Below are 25622 nucleotides of genomic sequence, written 5' to 3'. Positions count from 1 at the left end.
TTACCCCTATCAGCATATCTTGCATTTAATGCTGTATTTCTATCTTTAAGACTCCACACTGGACAAACCTTTTACAGTGTGTGTTTTTCTGGGCTTTCCCATCTCTAAGTGAAATCCATCTTTTAAGTAAGATGCTGCCAGAGAGATACAGTAAAATTTGACAGAGACCATCCAAAATCCTTTCAATTATAAGATTTTATCATTTTAACTTTTATCTTTTCATTGTGAAAATCTGAAATGATTATACATTTCAGAAGTTCCACAGACAGTAAGTACACGTACCCTTCCACTCAGTTTCCCCTAAGAATACATTATATTTACCAATGGTACAATAACCAAATCAGGAAATTGATACTGATATACAGCATGTGTAGTTTGATGTCATTTTATCTCATGTGCAGATTCACAGAACTACCACTACAACCAAGATACAGAACTGCTTCATCAGCACAGTGATCTCCTTCCAGTCACTACTTATAGCCACATGCACCCCTCACTTCTCCCACCACCGACAGCCCTAGCAACCAGTAACAGGAGGTCTTCCATCTGCATAATTTTGTCATTTTTAAAATGCTATCTTAATGGGATCATACAGGAGGGATCTTTTAAGATTAGCTTTTTACACTCAACATGTATCTTTGCGATCCATCCAAGTTGTTGTGTATAACAATGGTTCATTTTCCCAGTCTACAGCTTATCATGTCATCCTCTTATCAGAATCTTTCACAGAGCAAGCACTGTTAGTTTTGACAAAGTCCAACTTATCGAACTGTCTTCCTTATATGGATCACGTTTGTGGTGTAATGTATAACTCTTCACCAAGCTGTAAGTCCTAAGGATTTTCCCCTATATTTTTTCCCCAGAAGTTTTATATTTTTTATGTTCCTATTTAAATCTAAGTCTGTTTTAAGTTAATATGTGCCTAAGATGTAAGACTTCGGTTGAGGTCCATATCTTGGCCTATGAATACCTCACTGTCCCAGTACCACTTGTGAAAAAGACTATCCTTTCTCCACCGAAATGCTTCTGCACCTTCATCAAAAATGAGTTGGCTATAATTGAGGGTAACTGATCCACAGTTTCTTTGCAGTACTGTCTTTGCTTGATTTTGTTATCTTGGTCATTCTAGCCTCATAAAATCCACTGGGGAATGTTCCTTTCGTTTATATTTTCTAGAAGACAATATAGAATCAGTGTTAAATCTTCTTAAAACACTTGGTAGCTTCCTCTAGTAAAGCCATCTGGTCCTGAAGATTACCTCTGGAGGAGCTTTTAAATTATGAATTCACTTTAATAGTTATATAGGGATATTCCTATAATGTATTTCACATTGTGTGAGTTGTGGTAGCCTGTATTTTTGGAGGCATTGGCCCATTTCACCTATATCTCACACTTCGGTGGTTAGAACTGTATTATTTCCTTAAGAATTTTTTTAATATATCTGTAAGAGTCTGTAGGAATATGCCCTGCCTTATTCCTGATACAGATCATTTGTGTCTTATCTTTCCTTTGACAATCTTGCTAGAGGTTTGTCAATTTTTTTATCTTTCCAAACAGCTGGGTTTTTCCTTATCATTGACTTTGTTTTCCTGTTTCCAATTCCACTTATTTCTGCTCCTTATTTTTCCCTCCTTCTCTTTGCTTTCAGTTTATTTTGCTCTTCTTTTTTTAGGTTCCTGAGGTAGGAGCTTAGAGGACTGATTTGAGACAGTTCATCTTTTGTTTTTTTCCTTAATATTTTATTGAAGTATGGTTGACTTACAATGTTTCAGGTGCACAGCAAGATGATTCAGTTATACATACACACATATATTATTTTTGAAGTCACTTTCCATTATAGGTTATTACAAGATATTGACTATAGTTCCCTTGGCTACACAGTCATCTTTTCTAATGTAAATGTTTCAATGCACACATTTCCCTTAGAGCACTATGTTAGCTGCACCCCACAAATTTTGATGTTTATCTTCATTTTCATTGTTGAAATATTTTTAAAAGGAGGAAGACCCATAACTTTATGAGATATAATTAACATTGTAATATATTTTTTCATTTCCTTTGAGACTCTCTTACCTATGCATTATTTAGAACTGTGTTGTTTAGTTTCCATGTGTTTGCAGAGCTGTCTGATACTTTTCTGTTATTCACTCTAGCTTGGTAACATTTTGGTCAGAGAACACGCTGTTTATGACTTTAATTCTTTGAAATCTGTAGAAGTTTGCTTGGTACGTGGTCTATCTTGGTACATATTCCTTGAGTGCTTGAAAAGAATGTGTCCTTTGCTATTGTTAGGCAGAAGGTTCTACAAATGTTGAATAGGTCCCACTGGCTGATAGTGTGGCTGAGTCCTATACATTTGCTGATTCTCTGTCTAGAGAGTGGTATTTAAAGTCTTAAACAGTAATCACAGATTCGTCTATTCTCCTTTCAGTTTTATTAGCTTTTGCTTCACCTATTTTGTAGCTCTTCTGTTTGGTGAATACAAATTTAGGAATGCTATATCTCCTCAGAGGATCGACATTTTTGTCATTCTGCAATGTCCCTCTGAAAGTAATAATTTTATTTGCCCTGAAGTCTACTTTACCTGATTTCAATACTGCCACCGCTGCCTTCTTTTCGCTAATGCTTAGATGATGTATTTTTCCATCTTCTTACCTTAAAGTTGTCTATATTGTTATATTTGAAGTTTCTGGTAGACAGCATATGGGTAGGTGATTTTAAAAAATTTACTCTGACAATCTGCTTTAATTGCTGCTGAATTTAATTTACATTTAATATAATTACTGATATATTACAGTTAAAGGCTCCCATTTTGTTTCTACTGTGTTCTGTTTTTTTCTTGTCTTTCTGTAGGTTACTTGAGCATTTTTTTTTAGAATTCCACTTGCTTTATCTAGTGTTTTTAAGTGTGTCTCTCTCTATAATTCTTATCAGTGGCTGCTCTAGGTATTACATTATATTACTGGTATTGGATTATGACCAGTTTGATTAAAGTGCAACATGGTACCTCTGCTGATACCTATTTATAATTGTCTAAAAATTTCTTCTACACATATGGAGAACCACATTGGACAACGCCGTAATTTCCACTTCAACTGTCAGATGTAATATAAACACCGAAGAGGAGGAGGAGTGCGCAGTGTGTTTACCCATAGTTTTATTCTGTTGTTTCTTCTCTCCTGGTATTTCACTATTTCTTAATCACTTCCTTTCTATTTAGAGAATTTCCTTTAGCAATTATTTTAGGGAAGGTGTGCTGGTGACAATTTCTCTTGGTTTTCCTTCATCTGAGAACATTGTGGTTCTCATCTAGGATGTTTTCACTGAACACAGAATTCTCAGTCAACAGCTTTTTTACAGCCCTCAAAAAAAGCAGTACATTTCCTCTGCTCTCCATGGTTTCTGCTAAGAAATCTGTCATCTGCACAGTTCTCCCCTTTAGGGAAGTGTCACTTGCTGTATTTAAGATTTCTTCTTTGATGTTAGTTTTCATATCTATTGTACGTCTTGGTGTGGATATCTTTGGGTTTATCCTTTTTGTGGTTCACTCAGTTTCTTGTAGGCTTGTGTCTTTTGTTTACAGGTTCACATCTTTCTCCACACTTGTGCAATTTTCAGCCTTCATTGCTTCCTGCCCTCTTTGCTCCTCTTTTTCAGCAATTCCAAAAACACAATCTAAGAACCTTTCTGCTATAGCCCCAGTGGTCACTGAGGCTCTGTCACTTTTTCTGTTATTCAGAGTAGGTAATTTCTATCCACCTTCAAGTTCCCAGACTCTTTTCCTTGTATTCTTCACTGTGCTGCTGAGCCCATCCACTGAGATTTTTATTTCAGGTATTTTTAACTTTTGGTTGGTTCTACTTTGTATCTTTTATGTCTTTGTAAAGACTTTCTAATTTATATTTTTCATCTATTTCAGGTATATTTGTAGTTGCTCACTGAAACATGATGATTCTTTCAAATCTGTGTCAGGTAATTTAAACATCTGTGTTATCTCACTGTTGGCATCTGTTTATTGTCTTTTCTCATTCCAGTTGAGAAATTCCTAGTTCTGGCTATTATGAGTGATTTTCTAATGAAATCTGGACATTCTGGGTATTATCTTACAATATGGGGGATTTTTAAAGGTTTTCTGTTTTAGCAGGCCTCTCCTGTCACTGTTCTGGTGGGGTGACAGAAGTGCTGCCTCATTTCTCTCAAATAGAGGTAGAAATCTAGGTTTTCCCACTTGGTCTTGAATGACGCACAGGTTGGGGGAGGGAGTGGGTCCTCTTCACCACTGGTGGAAAGGGGAGTTCTGGCACCCCGCTAGGCTTCCTCGCATGACACCATGAAGGCGGGAGGGTACCTGGTCACTGCTGCCACAGACACTGCAATGGGGGGACAGGCGCTCATTTTTTCAGTGTCCGAAGTGTGAACTCTCTACAAGGCCTCTTCTGATACCAACACAACAGGGAGCAGGAAGGGGGCCTTGCTAACTGCCAGAATGGAAGATGAGATTCCCCACATGGTCTCCAATGACACTATATGTGGCGGGGGCGGGGGGCAGGAAGGCTCATCACTGCCCAGCAGAGATGCAAGTCCCTCCAATGGACCTTCCTGGTCATGGGGCTGGAAGTCTGAGCTCCGAACTCTGTTTCTGCTGATGGGGATGGGGTTACATTTTCTACGTTGTGTTTGGTGAGTACAGCAGTGACTGTAAGTTTTCTGATTTGCTAGCCTGCTGCCTTCCTGGTCCTCTACTTAAAGAGTGTTTTTTTTCACCTGTGCTGTTGGTGTTCCCAGATTGATGGCTTATCCAGTATCCAGCATGGAATACACACTGCAAGCAAACAAACAAAAGCCCAAAAAACCCAGAGTACTTACTACTGTATCATTTCTGGAGGTTCAAGTATTCTAGCTGGTCTGTCTTACCTCCACCTTTCACAATCTTTTTTTTTTTGTTTAATGCCCCAGGTTTTAAAGCTGTATTTAGCGGGAGAAATAGGGGAAAGGACTTTCACTCCATCTTTTCAGAAGCAGGATGATTTTAATTTTATAACTAATATTTCCCTCTTTACCTTGAATTTAGAAAGCCGAGTACCTTAAACCTAGCATATTTGTGTTTTATCTGTGTTCTAGAAATGAAACAAAAAGTAGAGGATATGCAAAAAGGATTTCTTAAACACTCAAGTGTCAAATACTACAGTGCCAGGCCAAGTCCACATTGCCTAATGGCAACTTGGTAAAATATTACATAAATCTGTCCAGACTATGTATATTTGAGGCTATGAATATGGGGGGGGAAGAGACAAAAAAATCCACCATCACTGACATACGCTGTTCTTTAGGAGAAAATTAAGACAGCACAAAAATCATCAGAAAGGTTAAATCTAAAAAGGACAAAGGATGTAAACAATGAGAGGAAGGACTTTGGAAAGATATTTACAAGGTAACCAGAAGGAATAAAAATGTGCTACATACTTGCAAAAGAACATCCTAATCACAAAATGTTCAGGCAGTGTTTCCCTGATAGTAACAAGTTCTTGCTAAGTGATGATGGAAAAAAATGATTCCAAGATTCATATAATTCCCATTTGATCATATGAAATTATGTTAATATAAGTCCTTTTGAAGCTGTATTCTTCCTTCTTTCCTATTTGTCTCTTTCTGCTACAGTTCTAGACTCAACTTCTCATCTCCTGCTCCTTTCTCTCTTTTCAACTATTAAGAACCAGTAAACTGAAATTCATGTACTAAAATTTGAGCATGGTTCTAGAATAAAACCACACAAAAGAAACTAAAGCATAATCTAATTTCACTTGAACTTGTAGCTCCAAAGTGAGGCTTTCATCATGATTCTTTGGTCCTGTTCTATGCTGCAACCTATCAAGTTCAGATGTAACATTCTCAGAAAACAAAACAATCTGAAAGAGGGAAAAACTCTCAAAAAGGACAACCTCTGATTAGAAAATAAAAAGTACCTCTTCATCCAATTCTTTCATTATCTTGTCTAGTTTTATGTTTGACGTTCTGTAAAAGTAAAAGCAATATGGATTAGAAATACATTTACTTTTTACTGCCTGGGGTGAAAAACCACATTCCTTACTTTTCCATTTAGCTAAGATTTCTTAACCTTTTTTGTGCATATGCTGTGGACTCTTCTGAAGTCAGTCTGGTGAAGCATATAGCATTTTTTCACAAAAATATTTTTAAAGCATAAAATACATAGGATTAAAAGAAATTGTGAAATACAGTCATGAACTTTTTAAAACAGTATGATTCACTAATATACATGTTTTATTAATATATTAAATGACACAATCTAGCAGCAGTAATTTTAAAGTAGTAATGAGCATAAGTAGAATTTAGAGATAATATTTGCATTCTAGGAAAATATTTGTGATTTTTACTGGTAATAAAAAAATTCACAGCTACTGCTAATACCTGTAGATTACTATGTTCATAATTAAAGATGCTGAATTTCAGTTAAAGGTTACAGAAAAGAGTCACTATTCTCCCCCAAGTTTAAGGACCTTAAATTCCATGCATGGATGCTTTAGGAGAGGTTCAAGGATTCTAGGTTAAGGAGCCCTGAATTCCTCAGGCAACACTTGCTACTCAACGAAGATCAATCATTTAAACTTTAATGCAAGATTAAGTAAATGAAGGGAAAGGTGGCATGTATAAAGCAAACTTGGCAACTTGGGCAAAACTTTGAGATTAATGAGATTAAACTGAAAGTGCATCATCTCCATCACAATTCATATTTTGGGCTCTAAACATATTTCTGAGCTTCAAATCTGTATATGCAATGCTTCACTTGGATGTCTCACCAAATACTTCATTCAGCATGTCCAAAGCTAAACTTATTCCTTCTGCCCCACACCCCTGCCACAGTACCAATCTGCTGTTCCTCTGCTAACCCCAAACAAGGACACCACCTGGGAATTCTCCCTGACTCATCTTCCTCCCTCATTCTGACTTAGTGAATAAATATCAAGTACTGCCTTATTAACCAGAGAGTTTCTTAAAAAGCAAATTTGATCTTTTGTTTTCCTTTAAGTTTAATAACTTTTAATGCTTTAGAGAGATCAAACGAGTCAATCCTAAATGAAATCAGTCCTGAATATTCATTGGAAGGACTGATGTAAAGCTGAAATTCCAATACTTTGGCCACCTGATGTGAAGAACTGACTCACTGGAAAAGACCCTGATGCTGGGAAAGATTGAAGGCAGGAGGAGAAGGGGACAACAGAGGATGAGATGGCTGGATTGCATCACCGACTCAATAGACATGAGTTTGAGCAAGCTCCGGGCATTGGTGATGGACAGAGAAGCCTGGTGTGCTGCACTCCATGGGGTCACTGCAACACAACTGAGCAACTGAACTGAACTGAATGCCTTTCAATCACCCTTACGGTAAATTCCAGCTTTCAATCTTTTCAAAAACAGTCTTCTAAGATTTAGACTCTCTTAACCTACCACCTACCCAAACCTATTTGAGGTCACCACCTCCCACCCCACCACACATGCACTCATTTTCGTATAATTATTGGCCACTTTGGCCACTCTTAATTTCTTCATTAAATTGATCCCTACCACCATCACTATCACTAATTTGTCATTTGCCTTCTAGCTCTAATTATACAAACTGTTCAACATTTATGTAATAATATTTATCCATTTCTTTCTCCTTATTTCTATGTTTTACACCCAGAAATCCCTTACAAATCCTGTGCTCAGGATTATATTAAAGTGCTTTTCTTTAAAAAAAAAAAAAAAAAAAAGCCTGTATTAAATGCTTCACCATTTAATCTATAGGCAGCGAGCAATTTACTAGTTTCTTCTCCCCTAGTCACAAAATTGCTAGTCTTACCAATTCCATTTTTTGAATACTTCATCTCCATAGTACCTACTTTTTATTTATTCAATACTATCCACTAACAGTAACTATAAAATGTTAAAGTCTGTAATAAGTAACTCAACATTATGGTAGGCTATTTTAAATTCTCTTGATCACTTTATATTTTCATAAATATACTGGCTCTTACTAAATTTAGACTCACAGGACAAAAAAGTTTTGAAAAAATACTGTCCTAGAGAAGCAAAGTGGAAATTAAGAGTGTTTGCATCAAAAATTTAGTGAATTTTTTACATTTAGTGAATTTTAATCTTCAACAACATTTACATTTTGGAAAGTATCTGATTCAATATAAACTAATTTTCCCTGTCAGCTAATTAAAATGGGAGAGAAAATAAGTAAATCAGGTAGTAAGTGAATAGTCTGTACTGAATGTATATCAGTGGCAATCTTTACATCCCTGCCTTACTTCCATCCACTTTTAGGGATTTAGAGTGCAAATAGGCATTTGCTATGCAACTTTTAATAGGAAAAATGTATAGCATATTCTCACCTGCACTTCTGCTCCATTTCATCTTTTAATTGCATTTCATTATGTAACTGTTCTTCCAGCTTGTAAATTGTTTTCTGCAAATTTTCCTGCTTTAATTAAAAACAAAACTCACTTTATTTTTTTTTTCCATTCAAGTTATTTTATTTTTTTTTTAATTTTTCAAAACTCACTTTAATAAGAATATTCATAGAGAATTTTAAACTAGTAAGTTTATATTACCATTTTATAGCTGTTCACAAGGAAATTATCTGATCCAATCTTACCTTTTTCCCTTCTGTCTGAAATTTTTATTAACTCAACAAGCATTTCCTTCTAACGTTAATATGTTGGGCGCTGTGGTTGGCACTAGTAATATAAAAATTCAAAAGATTTGGTCCCAGTTCTCGTAAAGCCAATAGTTAAACAGTGTGACACAGGGAATAGGAGGGGGACAAGAACCTACAATAACTCAGACATATACACAAAATGTTATGATGTGGTAGGTACAAATAAAACTACACATAAGGCATACTGCACAAGAAAAGAGGACAGACCTCATCTGCCAGGAATATGGAATGTTTATGATGAGACTTGGAAGAAGAGAAGTATTTACCAAGCAGAGGAAGTGAAAGAATGAATGCATTCTGGCCAAAATGAATGAGTCCGAAAGTAGAGGGACAAAGAAAATACGATTGGATAATGGGGAGAAATCACAACCAGAGGACAGAACATAACAGAGAGACTGAGTCACACAACAGCTGAAAAGGTGAGTGCGACTATTTCCTTGTATGCCGAAAAGGAGTTGGGCACTTTAACCTGTGAACACTTTAAAAGGGAAAATGACAGAGTGTTGGCATTTTAGAAATATCACGTCAGTAAAAAAGAAGGTGAATACATTAGATAGCAGAGAAATTCTAGACAAAGAAAAACCAATTAATAGACAGTCCGGGCAAAAAAGAGTATACAGTTCTAATGTAAGGAAGAAGCTATAGAAATGAAGAGGAAATGAATTACTGCATCAATCAGAAGGCAGAATTTATGATCCAGCAACCAATTAGAAATAAGAACAGAAGAGCATTACAAAAGATGTGCGACAAAAAGAATTGCTGGGGAGAGGATGAAGAGAGAAAGGCTGAGTTTGGCTTTGGCCCAGGTTGAGGGGTCTGAAAGCTGTGCAGGAAGAGAAGTCTATTCAGAGAGAAAGAAAGGATTTCAGGTATAGAGCTCAGAGAAACAAGTTGGTCACACATGAGATTAATTACAGAAAATGGGCAGAGAGCCAAGGTCAGAAGTACTTTGAGAAACATTTAATAATTAAGGGGAGGGGGAAGCAGAAGGAGAGACTGAAAAGAGGACTGAAAATAAAATCCAGAGGCAGAAGGAGAAAAGGCAAGAAATAATGAGTATGAGAGTTCTTAGAGTTCCAAGGAGGAAGGATTGCTCAGTGTCAAATGCAACAAAAAAGAAAAATAAGATATGAAATGAAAAATATTCATCATATTTGGCAACTGCAAAGCTGTTCACTAGCATCTCTGCTAGAAGGATTTCAGGGAAGAGTTGAAAATTAAATTGGTTGACTTTTATACTTAGTTCTAGGTTAACAGAAATAGTAGGCACACAAACGTTTTCTTCTTCCCCTCTGATCTTAAACAGAGTGAAAGATAAGAGTCACTGACAGAAACTTATGGCAATCACCACCGAACAAGATCAGCCCAAAGAAAACACGATGCCACTGAATTATTTTTTTTAAGTCCTAATGTACCCCTATACTTACAAATAAGTAATACAGTGAGAGTGGAGTTATAACAGCTCATTTTCACCTTCTCCAGATCAAATGTGCTTTAATTTTGAGGATTTCTGAGCCCTGGTTAGCCACTTAACTTGGCAAATAACTTTGTTGGGATGAGAATTTAAAAGAAAAAAACACATAATAGCTAACAGGTACCCACATAGTTCATTCCCCTTTTTCTCACTTCCCCTTCCCACCACATGCTCTCTCAAATGTAAGAGTAAACATATAAAGGAGAAAGAGAAGAATTTTATCAGCTTTTAAAAATGAACGCGGCCTATTCCTCGTCTCAATTAAAAATACAGGCTGCAGCACACAGAGTTCAAAGACTAGTCTAAGGATGGCCAGGTTTATTTTTGGTATATTTAAGAAAATTTCCAGTTAACCCAAAAGGACCTTCTCAAACATAAGCAAGTAAAAAAAATTTAAATCCACTCTCTTATGAACTACTCTCACAATGAAAAGAACTCATGTCTTTAATATTTACTTCCTATAGTAATTCACTTTTCAGGGTCAAATGAGATGATGCTCACTCTACTAGTTACTCTCCACTGGTCACCTCTCCCTTTCAGCCTCGAAGATCCATCCTCTGCCTTCTTTGTCATGAAATTTACAGACTTCATTACGTGGGCTCTTCTGTCCCATGATTTTAAAGTTGGTTTCAGCCTACAGGTGCCACCAGCTGGAGATCAGTTGGGAGAAATGAAATATCCATTCTCCTCACTCTCCTCTTGCCTTATTGTGGCTTTGGCAGTGTTCTATCTTCTATGCTCCTCTTTCATGATTCTACACATTGTCTCTGGGCTGTGGCAACAAGATTTGTCTCTCCCCGTCCTTCAGACTAGGGGCAATGGCTTCCCACTGCTGTCAATAAATGGCTGCTTTACACCCTTATTTACTGCTCCCTGTGATCCTGCTCATAACACCATTTACAGTCCCTTCATTAAACTCTCTTCACTTCATGAACAAACAAAATGTGGTATATAGATATAACAATATATTAAGCCTTAAAAAGGAATGATATTCTGATACATTTACAACATGCTTGAGCCTTGAGGACATTAAGTAAAATAAGCCAACCACAAAAGGTCAAATATTGTATTATTTCACTAGAATAGTCAATTTCATAGAGACTGAAAGTAAACACAGCAGTTATCAGGGGCTGGAGGGAGAGTGGAATGCAGTCTTTAATGGGTACAGAGTTTTAGTCTGGGATGAAGAAAATGTTCTTGAGACGACGGTGGTGATGACCGCATCAACAATGTGAGGGTGCTTAATGTCGCTTAAAAATGGTGTTAATAAAACGGTCAATTTTGTGTTACATAAATTTTATCACACACAGAAAACTCTCATTTAAACCTTCTGAATCTGTCATCTGTTTCCCTGTCAAGATCCTACCTGAGCACTGAATTATCATAAATTTCTAATTCCAAAGATTAAAAAGACCACCTCTGTCAACCTTTGTAGCAACGTGTAGTTTATTAACTGTTTCCACATATAATATCCCATTTGATATTCAGGCAAAAAATCAAGCAGGAGAGGAGACAGTAGGTAAAAAAGATGCTATAAAAATTTAGGCTCGGGACTTCCCTGGTGGTCCAGTGGTTAAGATTCTGAGCTACCAATGCAGAGGGCCCAGGTTCAATTCCTGGTCAGAGAACTAGATCTCAAGAGTTTACATGTTACAACTAAGACTTCGCACAGCCAAATTAAAAAAAAAATCAGGCTCACTAACTACACATTCGGAAGCAATATATATATATAAGCATCATGCATACAAAATACATTATCCACAAAACAGCTTTTAAAAAAATAACAATAAGAAAATACCTACCAAGCTTTTATCCACATTAGAGCTAGTTCTGTTATCGTTAGGATTTGCTGAAGATAAGTATCTGGGAAGAAAAAAAGTTTTTAAAAGAAAAAAAAAATTCTAGTATCAAGTAGCAACCAGTAACAAATATTATATGCCTATTTTTTGAACTTGCTCTGCTTTTAAAAGTTGAGTGCATGTTCTTAATTCTTTATTTTTACAAACATAATACAGAAATAACATGTGTATTAAATAAAACCCACAGTTAGGTCTGAAGTGGTCTTCCCTGGTGGCTCAGTCAGTAGAGTCTGCCTGCAACAAGGGAGACCTGGGTTGAAACCCTGGATCAGGAAGACCCCCTGGAAAAGGAAATGACAACCCACTCCAGTATTCTTGCCTGGAGAATCCCATGGACAAAGGAGCCTGGTGGGCTACATACAGTCCATGGGGTCACAAAGAGTTGGACGTGACTGAGCAACTTCACTTTCACTTTCATGAGACATGACTACAAGGAAAAATCACAGAACATAATCTAGTGTATGATAATGTAGTACAAATAGTGCATGTGTGTATATAATGATTATTTAAGATTACCTTTGTGTAGAAAAAGTAACCACTTTTGTGTAGAAAAAGTAATTAACTGCTGAACTCTACTATAGAAAATATAAAAACACTTAGGGGGTTGTTTACATCAACATCTTGGGTGTTTTACAACACTCAAGACAGAGAAAAATTGATAAAAATACAAAATTTTTAAAATAGAAAAAAAGAATGCTGGAACCAACATACCACTTTACAGGGTCTCTGTGCATTTCAATATAAAATAGTTCCAATATTACAGTCATAGAGAATTAGGGAGGGAAAAGAGATTAAAATACTGTCTTTTTCTAGGGGTCAAAACTCAAGTATCACCTACTTGTCTGATGATACAGAGAAAGTATTCTAGTATCAAAAGAACAAAATTATTGTCTTATAGTTGGATTACTGGAGAAATTTCATAAAGCAGGACTAAACTGAATTCCTGTTTTCTAAACGTGACCTGAATTAACCTATTAAAAGTTTTAACTAAAATGACAAGATGTTTCACTTTAAAAGAAAGTGAGCTATAATAACCTCAAATTTAATCATTACTCCAAGAAATTCAAATGTCTACTACCATTTTAATGGAGTATAATTTGACTAGAAGTACATATTCTAAAATAAATTGATCAAGCAGATTTGACATACCCAGCTGATGTTGCCATATAGTTCAGTTCACTTTTATATACTGGTGTAGCATTTTATTTAGATTTCTATTGTGCAGTATTCGCCAACCTACAGTGTACAACTTGTCCATTTCCTCACTAGGATATGAACATCTCAAGAGAAGACTCTGTATCTTATTAATCCTTATATGTGAGGAAGAGTAGACTGTCAAATGTGTCTGTTGAATGAATGCCCAGCATATAAAAATAACATGAAATGTTTAACTTGTATCTGAAGTTCACTGAAAAGGCTAAAACTAACATTAGCTCATACTAATGATAATAATAACTAACACTGAGTGCTTATGCCATGGAGAGCATTGCTCCAAGTGTTTTACTGTGTCTTGATTTATTTAACCCCTACAACAACCCTGAGACACAATTATTATCCCCACCATCCCTATTTTTGAGGAAATGAAGGTATAAAAGATCAAAGCCATTTGCCTAAGGTCACAAGGCCTTATAATGTAAAATATGATGAATTCACTGAGAAGTTTTAGGGAGGAATCACTTAATTTTTGAAGAACTGAAAACTATAGGCCTTTTGTAACATCAATATAGCGATGATAATGCTAGAAGACTACATACTGTTTAAAAATGCATTATAAAACCAGGACTTTTTGGATAACAGGATTAAGCAAAATATCAACAGGTTAAGACTCTCTTAACCTATTAATAGCTGTAATGTGAAGAAACATTAAGTTATTCAGCAAAGAATTTCTGAAAAACAATATCCTAAGCATGGATGAGTTTGAAAGACACTAAATATGAAATCCTGGAAATATAATTAATTGGTGAATGTGACGTATTAATATATCTTTTTATACACCATTAAATCTACTTTAAATGTTCTAAGGTGAATTTTAGATATCTCTAAGAAAATAATATGACTACAACAAAATCAATGCCTACCCCCAAAACCAATGTGTAGCATACTTACCTACGATTGCTATAATATGTAAATCCTACAAAAGGTAGTTGATTGCCAACAAAAGCTTTAGGTATAGGGAATGTTTCTTCATCTCCTTTATCTTCTTCCAAGTCATCAAAGTTACTTGTATCTATGTCACTACTTAAATCAGGTACAACTGGTGCTACAGCTAAAAACAGAAACAAAATTAGTTCTTTCCAAATTTAATAACAAGTGAAACAAAGATTTTGCACTAACTACTAATGACTTTCTACATATAAATAACTTGTGAACCACAAATTCTAAATGGGCTGAATTCTATTACAGTAAGCTTTACTAGGATTATTAATCAGCAGCTACTGATCACTGATTATATAATTCTGTAAATCAATTATTTTCAAAAATAATTATGATAATTATCATATATACCTCAAGTTTGAGTATTACAAGTCAAGTATTATTAAGGTTTGTTTTAAAATACACTGCAGTATAAGATGTGCAAAAGCAATTAGGACCACAGAAAAGACTGTTCAGAAATTATAAGGCAAAACAGATTGCACTTAAAGTTGGTTAGCTTCATACACAGTATTTCACTTATTAATCTGCTCTACAGCAAACGAGAAATCAGTTACCTCTCTTAGCAGTCTTGGGTATAGTTAATCATTTGTTATTGAAATATTTTTACTTATCTAGAATCTAGATAATCAGTATTCCCCTGCCCACCGGCTCAATAGCTCTATAAGAGCAAAGTTGTTTTTTGTTTTTTCCTCCAATTAATGTTGATTTACAATATTGTGTTTCAGGTGTAAAGCTAAGTGATTCACTTACCTGTGTGTGTGTGTGTATTTTTGTTTTTTTCCCAGATTCTTTTCATTATTGGTCATTATTATGATATACTAAATAGGAGCAAACTATTTTGAATTATATTTTCAGACTACTAATAGTTACCTTCCTTGAATTAAGTGATTAGGGGACAACTCAGGTAAGTCTTATAAAATGGCTGTTGGGAAAAGAGAGCAGGGATACAAAACCTCAACAAAGAATCTTCTTCAGGAGTTCTAAACTTGAGGGAAGCAAGACCCACATACACTTAAAATAAAACTGTATGTGACAATGCAAATCTTCATGACAATGAAAATAACATATGAAACAAGTACTACCACTGTCTTCTTTTAGAGCTTAAATATGCCACAGAAAGTACATCTAAAAATAAATTTTTGGAAAAACATTTTCTAGTTTAAAGATACAGGAGTATAATAAAACATCACTGAAATATTATCATCAAAACATTCAATAATTATTTTACATACAGTCATTTCATGTTCCCTAAGAGAAAAAGATGAAGGGCAAACAGAAGTAACTGACATTACAATCTTAGTTTCACACATAATTTGAATTATTGCTCTACTAAATCATCTGGGTATTCCAGGCAAGAAATAACTACTGTTGTGCATCTCAGATACAGTGACCTATCAGATAAATCTGGGAATGAAACAACACATTTAATCAAAAGAAGCTGCAGTTCTAACAGTGAACAGGAAAAGAGCTTTCCCACCATTTTCTTTCCTTAATGGCCAAGAGAACTGCCCAACTAGATGATTCTAGCTTCCTGACATTAACAGCCTAATTTGTGGAAAGAGGGGAAAAAAGGATTGTCATTCCTTATGTAGTACATCCTCTTAGCACAAATTTAACCCTACAACAGTAGTTCTCAATCAGGGACAAGTCTGGGCCCTCAGGGATACTCAACAATGTCTGAAGTCTTCAATTAGGGACAATTTTGGCCCCTCAGAGATATTCAGCAATGTCTGAATGTCAGAAATGTCTGGGTGCATAATTTTTGTTGTCAAAACTGGGGGAGGGATGTTGCTGACATCTGGTGGGTAGAGACCACATCCTTTCCAGCATTTGTTATCTGTAGACTTTTTTTGATGATGGCCATTCTGACCAGTGTGAGGTGAAAATACTGTATATTGATAAAAGGGTTAATTTATGAAGAAGATACAACAATGATAAACATATGTGCATACAACAACAGTTCCAAAGATACACATATACACATATAAATGACATAAAAGAAACAGTTCTAAGAGTGTCTTCATTAACCCACTCTTAATAATGAACATAACCCAACACCAACAGCAGAATACACATTTTTCTCAATACACATGGGACTTCTCCAGGACAGACTATATGTTAGTTCAAAATACAATAAATTTAAAGAGGCTGAAATTATACAAAGCATTTTCTCCAACCACAATGGAATGAAACAAGAAGTCAATAATAGAAGGAAAATTAGAAGATTCACAAGTATGTGGAAATTAAACAGTATTCTCTTAAACCATGAGGTGAAGAAATTAAAAAGAAAGGAAGAAAGAAAATGCTTTGAGATGAATGAAAATGAAAACAACATACCAAAACTTATGGGATTCAGTGAAACCAATACTTAGGGAAGCACTTTATTTGTAAATGCCTATGTTATATAAAAAAAAGGATCTCAAATCCACAACCCAGACTGACACTCTAAGAAACTAGAAAAAGAGCAAATCAAGCCCAAAACTAGAGGAAGGAAAGAAAAAATACAGATCAAAATGCAAGTAAATCAAACATGTAACAGAAAATGAATCATGGAAATTAACAAATAATTGGTTCTTTAAAAAGATCAATCAAATTGGCAAATCTTTTACTTCAATAAGAAAAAAGGAGCATTCAACAACTGCTATTCAACAACATGCTGAAAGCTCTAGTCAGAGCAAACAGGCAAGAAAAGAAAAGGAAAGGCAGCCTCACTAGAAACACATTCAGTGACTGCTCTGAAAATTCCACTGTCTTTTTTTTCAGGAATGGAAAAACCCATTCTAAAGTTCATATGGAATCTAAATGGATCCCAAATACAGGCATACCTTACAAATATTGTGAGTTCCGTTTCAGACCAGAGCAATAAAGCAAACAGTGCAATGAAGTGAGTTATATAACTTTTTTTTGGCTCCCCAGTGTGTACAGAAGTTAACACTATAATGTAGTCTGCTATGTGTGCAACAGCATTATGTTTTCAAAACTGTTAAAATTAAAAACCTAATTTAAAATTAAGGCCTTAACGAAAAAACATTTAACTGCTAAAAAATGCTAACCATCATCTGACCACACAGTGCTGTCACAGATCTTTAATTTGTAAAAAACTTCAGCTATCTGTGAAGCGCAATAAAGCTAGGTATGCCCGTAATCAAAACAATCTTGAAAAAGAACAAAGTTGGAAGATTCAGACTTTCTGATTTCAAAAGCTACTACAAAGCTACCATAATCCAAACTGTGTACTACTGGCATAAAGACAAGTATATAGATCAGTGGAGTGTAATAGAGAGTTCAGAGATTAAACCTTCACATTATATGGTCAAATGCTTTTTGATAACGGTACCAACACTATGTAAGGAAAAAAGGACAGTCATTTCAACAAATGGTGCTGGGAAAACTGGATATCTATATGCAAAAGAATGAAGTTGGATTCTTATCTTACACTGTATACAAAAATTAACTCAAAAGAATAGAAAGCAATGACTCTGACATACTTGTATACCAATGACCAGAGAAACATTACTCACCATAGCTAAAGGACAAGCATTCTGAAGTATCAGTCAAGAGAAGAACGAACTTTTAAAAAAAAAGTGGTATAAACACACAATGGAATACTATTCAGCCTTAAAATGGAATGAAATTCTGATGCAGGCTATAATATGGATGAACCCTGAAGACAAGATAGTGAAATGTCAATCTCAAAAAGACAAAGGATGTATGAATTCACTTGTTTGAAGCAGCAAGAACAGTCAAATTCATAAAGCAGAACAGTGGCCACTGGGGGGTGGGATAAGGGGAGAATGGAGATTAAAGGTTTAATGTGTTACAGAGACTTAGTTTGGGGTGATAGAAAAGTTCTGAAAATGGACGGTGATGTGGTTACACAGCAATCTGAAGGTGCATAATGCTACTGAACTGTGTACCTAAAAGTGATTACAACGGTAAATTTTAAGATATTTATCCTTTATGACAATAAAAAAGAGACAATCTTTCTTAAAGTTTATTTTTTTAAAAAGAACCCAATATAAAAAATAAATAAATAAAAAGGACCCAATGTAATGCTGAGGCAAGTCTACACTTCTAAGACCCTGAAACTTGCTAGCTCCTGAATTTTTTATCCACGAAGCCTACATTGATTATCTTCTTCATGAAAATATAAAATCCTAAGAGAGGACACCTGACCTGATGGAAAAACAGAACCTAAAGTAGCACATATGTACATACAGTTAATTGTGTTTGCTTTCAACTAAACTGAAAACTCATCACATGTTTTGACAGTTACCACAGTTAACCATAAGTGTCTTCCATCAACTGAAAGGTGGATTATGTAATGGCAATATCTTATCTGAAATGAGATCATGAATGGCAAAGTTTTTCAAGTAACCACATATTATATGTAAGATAGCATTATTAATAATGTGCTATTATATGTAATAAATGTTATTATTTTGTTTTCCTTAAAATTTAACTGCCAACAAGTGCCAATCCCCTGCATTTCTAATCTACATAATACTGAACAGTAGAAATCGTTAAATGGTACATGCTATTTCACAAGATCAAAGATGATGGAGTCAAACAGACTGAGACTTGAGTCCTGACGCTCTCATTTGCCAGCAGTGTGACCTGTAGAAAGCTATTTAGGTCTTCTCATTTCTTCTTGTCTTTAATCTGTCATTTCTTCAATTCTATCCCAAATGAGTGGGAAAAAGTAATTTTACAGTCTTAGTACTTACTGCCTCTAAATTAAGAGTGAGTAAGATCAGGAAGCTTGTGGAAATTCTGCCAAAAATCAAGCTGTTTGGTATTTGTACCCTGCTCCCACACGACCAAAGAACAGATGGTGAAGATTGCCATTATAACTTGCAGACATGTAAGTAGTAAAACTACCAAAAGAACTATTATTTGTAAAACAGCAAGAAATCTTGCCAAAGAAAATTAGAGAGGCAAAAGAAAATTAAAAAGAACTATAACTGTTATATAATTTTTAAAATCTTGGCAGGTCAGAGAGGTCAGCTCAGAATAAAAGTATTCTTGGTATTTTAGGGGTGGGAAGTAAAGAAGGGGTAGGAAGAGAGAAAGGGAAGAAGGGAACAGTAACTTCTATAGACTTCAATTTTTGTTTCTTTTTTTACAGTAAGCACAAAATAGGAGTTATTAGGATTAGGGAGAGCTCTCAAAATGCTCAAGTACATTAAATCTAAGTAGACTGTAGCAAAACCATAGGTAAAAATATAAATCTGGAAAAGATACAGAAATGATAATAAAACTACTGATAATACTACCTATTTATAGAAATTCTTTAAACATGCAGTTCATTTGATTTAAATCAATGACACAATTCATCTTATTTGCTTTTTCCATAAACAGTTATAGTAAGGAAGTATAATATCAAAAATGCCACTGCTGTGGATGCCTCAATTCCACTAGACTATGAGCTGTTTTCCTAGTGTCTGCAATAGAGCTGTGCTCAGGATATAGCAGGTGGTCAATGCTTGCTGACTAGCCTGCCTCCTCTCCTAATTAATACCAACTTTCAATATACAAAAGGAATTATGTCTTCCCTACTTTTTAGAGTGAATTATTGTATGGTTACTCTGGAGTTATTTATGCATAGCTTCAGTTTGAAAAAGCAGCAACAGAAAAGATATTACTTGGTAGTTTCTGCAGTTCTCTTTTAAATTTTCTCTTATTTACAATTGTAAACGTATGTTTCCAGCCTTCTGAAACTTTACTGAGGGCATATTTGAATAAAAAAGAGAATTTTTCAAAGCAGCCACTTATCATCTCACTCTACTCATCTCTGTCTTGCAAGCTTCTCTTGCAACAGAAAAATAATAATCATGTCACATTTACTTATGAGGAGGAGGAAGTTCGGTATTTCCCAGTGTGTAACTGTTAATAATAGAGTCTCTCAAGGTGAGGCTGCTCCTGCAGCTTCTCCAGACAGCAATGTCAGTATCTGCAGCAGTGTCATTTCTTAATTTCCAGAAAACTTTACTTCCCCTTTTCCCTCCGTAGTCAGTTTTATAGCTTAGTACAATATATGTACTGTACCTGAAGGCAATATGATATATGATAACAAGGATATTTCACTAGTATTGGCAAACCTACATGATCTAGCTCTTCAAAATTAAAAAGAATCATCTCTTGCAATCTAAATTAGATAAGCAGATCTTAAGAGGAATACCTAATTTGTAACTGTTTCTAAAACAGCTGAGTTCATTGCCTAATTACTGTCCATTGCTGATGCTGCAGCAGGAAGTTAAGGGCTGACATACACTATCCTTTCTCTGCTAAGTGAAAAAGGGAACAATTCCTGAGACTTCAGCAAGGGAAAGGTGAATTCTTGGTCTCCCAAATCCACAAAGATCATGGGAACCTTTGGTGCCATTTTGGTTTCAATTCAGTTACACTAAACAAGGTTTTCTGTGAACTGTCATAATCTCAACTGTTATTAAAAGAGGGATATAGTCTAAATGGACTGAAAATTAACTTCTCGCATACAAAAATTTTTATTTTTTTTATTGCAAGCTGCAAGCCTGACGGAACCAAGCATACCGTAATTTCTTACCTGCTGACACAACTTAAATTCCGATAGAACCTCCTTGTGCTTTAGGTTTTAGCAAAAACAAGACAATAAACTTTTTTTTTTCCCCATGAGAAATATTACCTCTTAATTACTGGCTTCCTCTACAATGAGATACTGAAGTCTAAACAAAGCAATTCAACAAAGATCAAGTATCACATTATGATTGCTGAGCCCAACTCCATTACATGTACATAACATTTCATCTTGGCATACTGAATGGAACATCAGAGAAGGAGCAGTATATTTTCCCCAATATTATCAAACAGTCTCTCTCTAACCAGGTTAGGACAACACTTACATAAGCTTTGGATTTTCATCAGATTTTGTGTGCTTTGGATTTTCATCAGATATACACTTATTTTAGGAAGGCAGTTCCGATAGACTATTTACCACAACTACTTTCAAATATTCATTGTAACATGCAAGAGGAAACAACTTACTGTCTCGAAGTGTTTCCCAAGCCCACTGATCATTTTTGAAGAAGAGATGTCGTTTGATTTCTTCTACACCATTTCGCCCTAATCTCACCTCTCTGAATAGAGAGAAAAGGAGAAAAATCATTAATCATTTAATTTTATTACTATTATCTGTTCATATTTATTTATGGGCATAATGCAAAGTTTGTGCAAGATGATAAATACAAAATTCTATGTCACCCTGAACTTATGTTGACTATCAGGATAATTTTGGGCATACATAAAAAATAAGTTGAAGACTGAGAATATTAAAGAATTTTTTCCAAAGAAAAACACACACACACCAAAAAACCTCACAGATTTATTGATCCTCCATGGTTTTTCTACTGACAACAAATAACCAGATGAATCACTCTCCTTGCTTCATTAGCCTAACGAATTTTCTTGATAGGTTTTTTAATAGTGGTAAATATATTTTTTGTAACTAACAACTTTACGTCACACCAGCAGTTTACAAAAACTCCAAAAGATATTTTAAATATAAAATTTCCATTTTATCCTCTAGTAAATATTTCTGACCAAACACCAATGACAACTAATTCTTGACCCTCCTACAAAATTGAGAACTTTATAGACTATGCCAAAGCCTTTGACTGGTGGATCACAATAAACTGTGGAAAATTCTGAAAGAGATGGGAATACCAGACCACCTGACCTGCCTCTTGAGAAATCTGTATGCAGGTCAGGAAGCAACAGTTAGAACTGGACATGGAACAACAGACTGGTTCCAAATAGGAAAAGGAGGACGTCAAGTCTGTATATTGTCAACCTCCTTATTTAATTTATGTAGAGTACATCATGAGGAATGCTGGGTTGGAGGAAGCACAAGCTGGAATCAAGATTGCCAGGAGAAATATCAATAACCTCAGATATGCACATGACACCACCCTTATGGCAGAAAGTGAAGAAGAACTAAAGAGCCTCTTGATGAAAGTGAAAGAGGAGAGTGAAAAAGTTGGCTTAAAGCTCAACATTCAGAAAACTAAGATCATGGCATCCAGTCCCATCACTTCATGGCAAATAGATGGAGAAACAGTGGAAACAGTGGCTGACTTTATTTTTCTGGGTTCCATAATCACTGCAGATAGTGATTGCAGCCATGAAATTAAAAGATGCTTACTCCTTGGAAGGAAAGCTATGACCAACCTAGACAGTATATTAAAAAGCAGAGACAGTACTTTGTCAACAAAGGTCCATCTAGTCAAGGCTATGGTTTTACCAGTGGTCATGTATGGATGTGAGAGTTGGACCCTAAAGAAAGCTGAGTGCCGAAGAACTGACGCTTTTGAACTGTGGTGCTGGAGAAGACTCTTGAGAGTCACTTGAACAGCAAGGAGATCCAACCAGTCCATTCTAAAGGAGATCAGTCCTGGGTGTTCATTGGTAGGACTGATGTTGAAGCTGAAACTCCAATACTCTGGCCACCTGATGCAAAGACCTGACTCATTTGAAAAGACCCTGATGCTGGGAAAGATTGAGTGCAGGAGGAGAAGAGGACGACAGAGGATGAGATGTTTGGATGGCATCAATGACTCAATGGACATGGGTCTGGGTGGACTCCGGGAGTTGGTGATGGACAGGGAGGCCTGGTGTGCTGCAGTTCATGAGGTCGCAAAGAGTCAGACATGACTGAGCGACTGAACTGAACTAAATGGGACAAGCTACTGATCCTCGGCCTCTTCAGTAGGCACAGAAAAAAAGCATTTTAAAATGTGCCTTTAGTTGAGTAGGAAAGAGGAACTCAGCACTGTGTGCTTTAGCAGAGCACTTGTAAACAACAAAAATCCCAAACTTTTTCATGCGTTAAAAGAGAAATTGCTTTAGATATAAGAAGACACTTTTAATGACTTTCACTGACTCTCTCAGACTGGATTAGGGAACCTCTCCATGGTTCTTTGGCACATGATACTTGAGAGTACTTATCTCTGTACAGTAAGTATCTCACCTGCTTGTCTGCTTCCCACAAAGGGCTAGGACATAGTAGAGAAGAGGCTGTGCACCTTGTTCAATTCTATACCCCAGCATGATTTTTATATTAGACTACATTCATACAGTGCTTATATTAAAATAAAGAAATTTCAAAAACTATCATGTTTCAGGTTCTAAAGGACATACTGAAGGAGAATAAATTAACTTTAATTAAAGTGAATCTGAAATTGAAACACATTTAAAGGTACAAAGCCCCTCTAGTACTTAAATTAACCATAAACAACCTTAAACCCTAAATGTAATCTTAGTAAGTCAACTGGTTCATATTTAAATTTTAGAAGTAAATGACAAGGATATATATATATCTATTTATATATATAAAATAGGCCATTCCTGTTTCTAAGACCCTTACATGCATTTACATTTATAAAAAATGATTGCTGAACCTAGAAGACCATGTCAATGAAGGAAGGAGGTAGGAAATACTAATACTTTTTTTGTATAGCTCTGCACTATCTCTTTAATTTCAAAAAGTATATGCCAGATATAATTAAATCTTTTTCCCAGCTTTACTGAAGTATAACTGGCAAATAAAATTTTAAGATATTTAGCTTACAATCTGACAATTTTATATTCATACATATACACTGTGAAAGGATTCTCCCAACAAGCTAATTATCACATCAATCACTACACATATTTACTTTTCCTGTTTCGGCTGTGGGCAAGAACATTTAAGTTCTAGCCTCTCAACAAATTTCAACTACACAATACAGTATTAAATGGCATCAACTGGAAGACGCATCATTATTTTTCTATCACTAGGGGAAAAAAAATGCCCTCAGTTAAATTAGTACATGCCATTGATCTTAAGATGCACTCTAATCATAGAAATTTTAACATGTCTCTTTAAAAAAACTAAAACCCTCAGGGAATTCCCTTTCACTGCCTGGGTTCAATCCCTGGTTGGGGAACTAAGAGTCCACAAGCCCATGCAGCATGGCCAAAAGAACAACAACAAAACCAGATTCAATAAAATATACTATCATCTTTATACTTAAGTTAAATTTTAACAATGAAAAAAATTACAATCTGATCTAGTCATCAGAAAAGAATCTTTTACTATCCCAATTTCTTAGGTAAGGTAATTGAGATCCAGAAAAATCAGAAAATTATATCAGGTTTCACTGTCATGAATGATTTGAAGAATGGTTAACATTTTAATTTCAATAGTGCAAATAAAGGAGCTCAGAAAGAGACCTTAAAAACTGAGCAGCAAAATCAAAGTTTCCTTGAATAGTGTTCCATGTTAAAATTATTTACCTGTCAGTAAGGAAGGCACAAATAAGATTTTTTGCTTCTTTTGATATGTCATTATCATCAGGGAAGGTAAGAGAATTTTTATGGTTCATAATTTTACTGTAAGTTCCAACTAGAGAATCTGCATAAAACGGTGTATCACCTGACAAATTGACAGGGAAAACAAAAGCAAATTAAGATATATTTAGAGAAATAAGCTTCAAAGGAAAAGTCAATGTTACTGCTTAATGATAATTAACTATGCATAAATTAAAAACATACACCAAATACATAAAAAGAAGTAACACATCAAGTTTGTCAAAACACACAAAGTATGTGTGTTTGGATCAGAGCTTGGATCAATCTGTTTTCTACTAACAAAATCAACATTGCTTACTTAATATTTTATCAGAAGAAGCCAAATCTAAGTATGGAGATGAACAACTGTTAGAGGTACATAAAATTCTCCTTTACTCACCTACAAGCATTTCATATAAAAATACCCCAACTGACCACCAATCACATTCTCGTCCATAATAACCATCGCCACCTTGAGATTTTAATACTTCAGGGGAAATATAATCAGGTGTTCCAACTGCTGTATCACATCGTACCATGCCTTCCTAAATAGAGGTCAAATTTTCAATTAGGATATAAATGTAAAGTGTCAATTATTCAACACAAGTTTTTTCTTAATATAACCTGTAGAACTCTAAGTCTTTATAAAAAGATCATATTAAAACCTAATGCAAACTTGTCAAAAAGTAATACATAGCTTAATCCTATATACATATTATGTACATATATATTCATGTGTATACATGTTTACAGATACTTCTACTTTGTAATAACATTCACTAGAAAGACATAGTGCATTTATTAATTATTTCCCACTTATTATTCTTTTATTATTACACCATTTATTATTCCCCCAGTTGAAACAATAAGATGATCTCAACTTCAGAGAACAAGTATGTAAGTCAAGGCAAATATGTTGAGAAACTGACAACAAATCACTCGATAACATTAATACATAAAAGGTGATTTAATTGTTTTTTACTAAAATAGTCATTCAATTTAACTATACTTGAAATAGAGAAAAAAACATTAAGAAGCGACTGTACAC

At 35.1% G+C, this 25622-nt stretch overlaps 1 protein-coding gene and 1 non-coding gene across 4 annotated transcripts in view; one reads left to right on the top strand and one right to left on the bottom strand.

Moving 5' to 3' along the window:
• ROCK1 (Rho associated coiled-coil containing protein kinase 1) overlaps positions 1-25622 on the bottom strand; it is a 118981-nt gene that overhangs the window by 34875 nt on the left and 58484 nt on the right. For 2 of the 3 annotated variants that reach the window (XM_043889716.1, XM_043889718.1), the window contains 7 exons: positions 24975-25119; positions 24521-24659; positions 21233-21324; positions 14162-14321; positions 11999-12059; positions 8397-8485; positions 5964-6012 (listed from right to left, as the gene is read on the bottom strand). In XM_043889716.1, coding sequence (XP_043745651.1) covers positions 5964-6012; positions 8397-8485; positions 11999-12059; positions 14162-14321; positions 21233-21324; positions 24521-24659; positions 24975-25119 — 735 coding nt within the window. The remainder of the gene's footprint in view (positions 1-5963; positions 6013-8396; positions 8486-11998; positions 12060-14161; positions 14322-21232; positions 21325-24520; positions 24660-24974; positions 25120-25622) is intronic. The other variant, XM_043889717.1, reaches the window with a different exon arrangement.
• Positions 11752-11824, top strand: TRNAG-ACC. The gene has a single exon. It is a non-coding gene; the product is annotated as a tRNA-Gly (tRNA).

The sequence above is a fragment of the Cervus elaphus genome, chromosome 27 (assembly GCF_910594005.1).
Source record: "Cervus elaphus chromosome 27, mCerEla1.1, whole genome shotgun sequence".
Lineage (NCBI taxonomy): Eukaryota > Metazoa > Chordata > Mammalia > Artiodactyla > Cervidae > Cervus > Cervus elaphus.
Note: the sequence above shows the minus strand (reverse complement) of the source record. Positions and strands in the feature narration are given on the sequence as shown.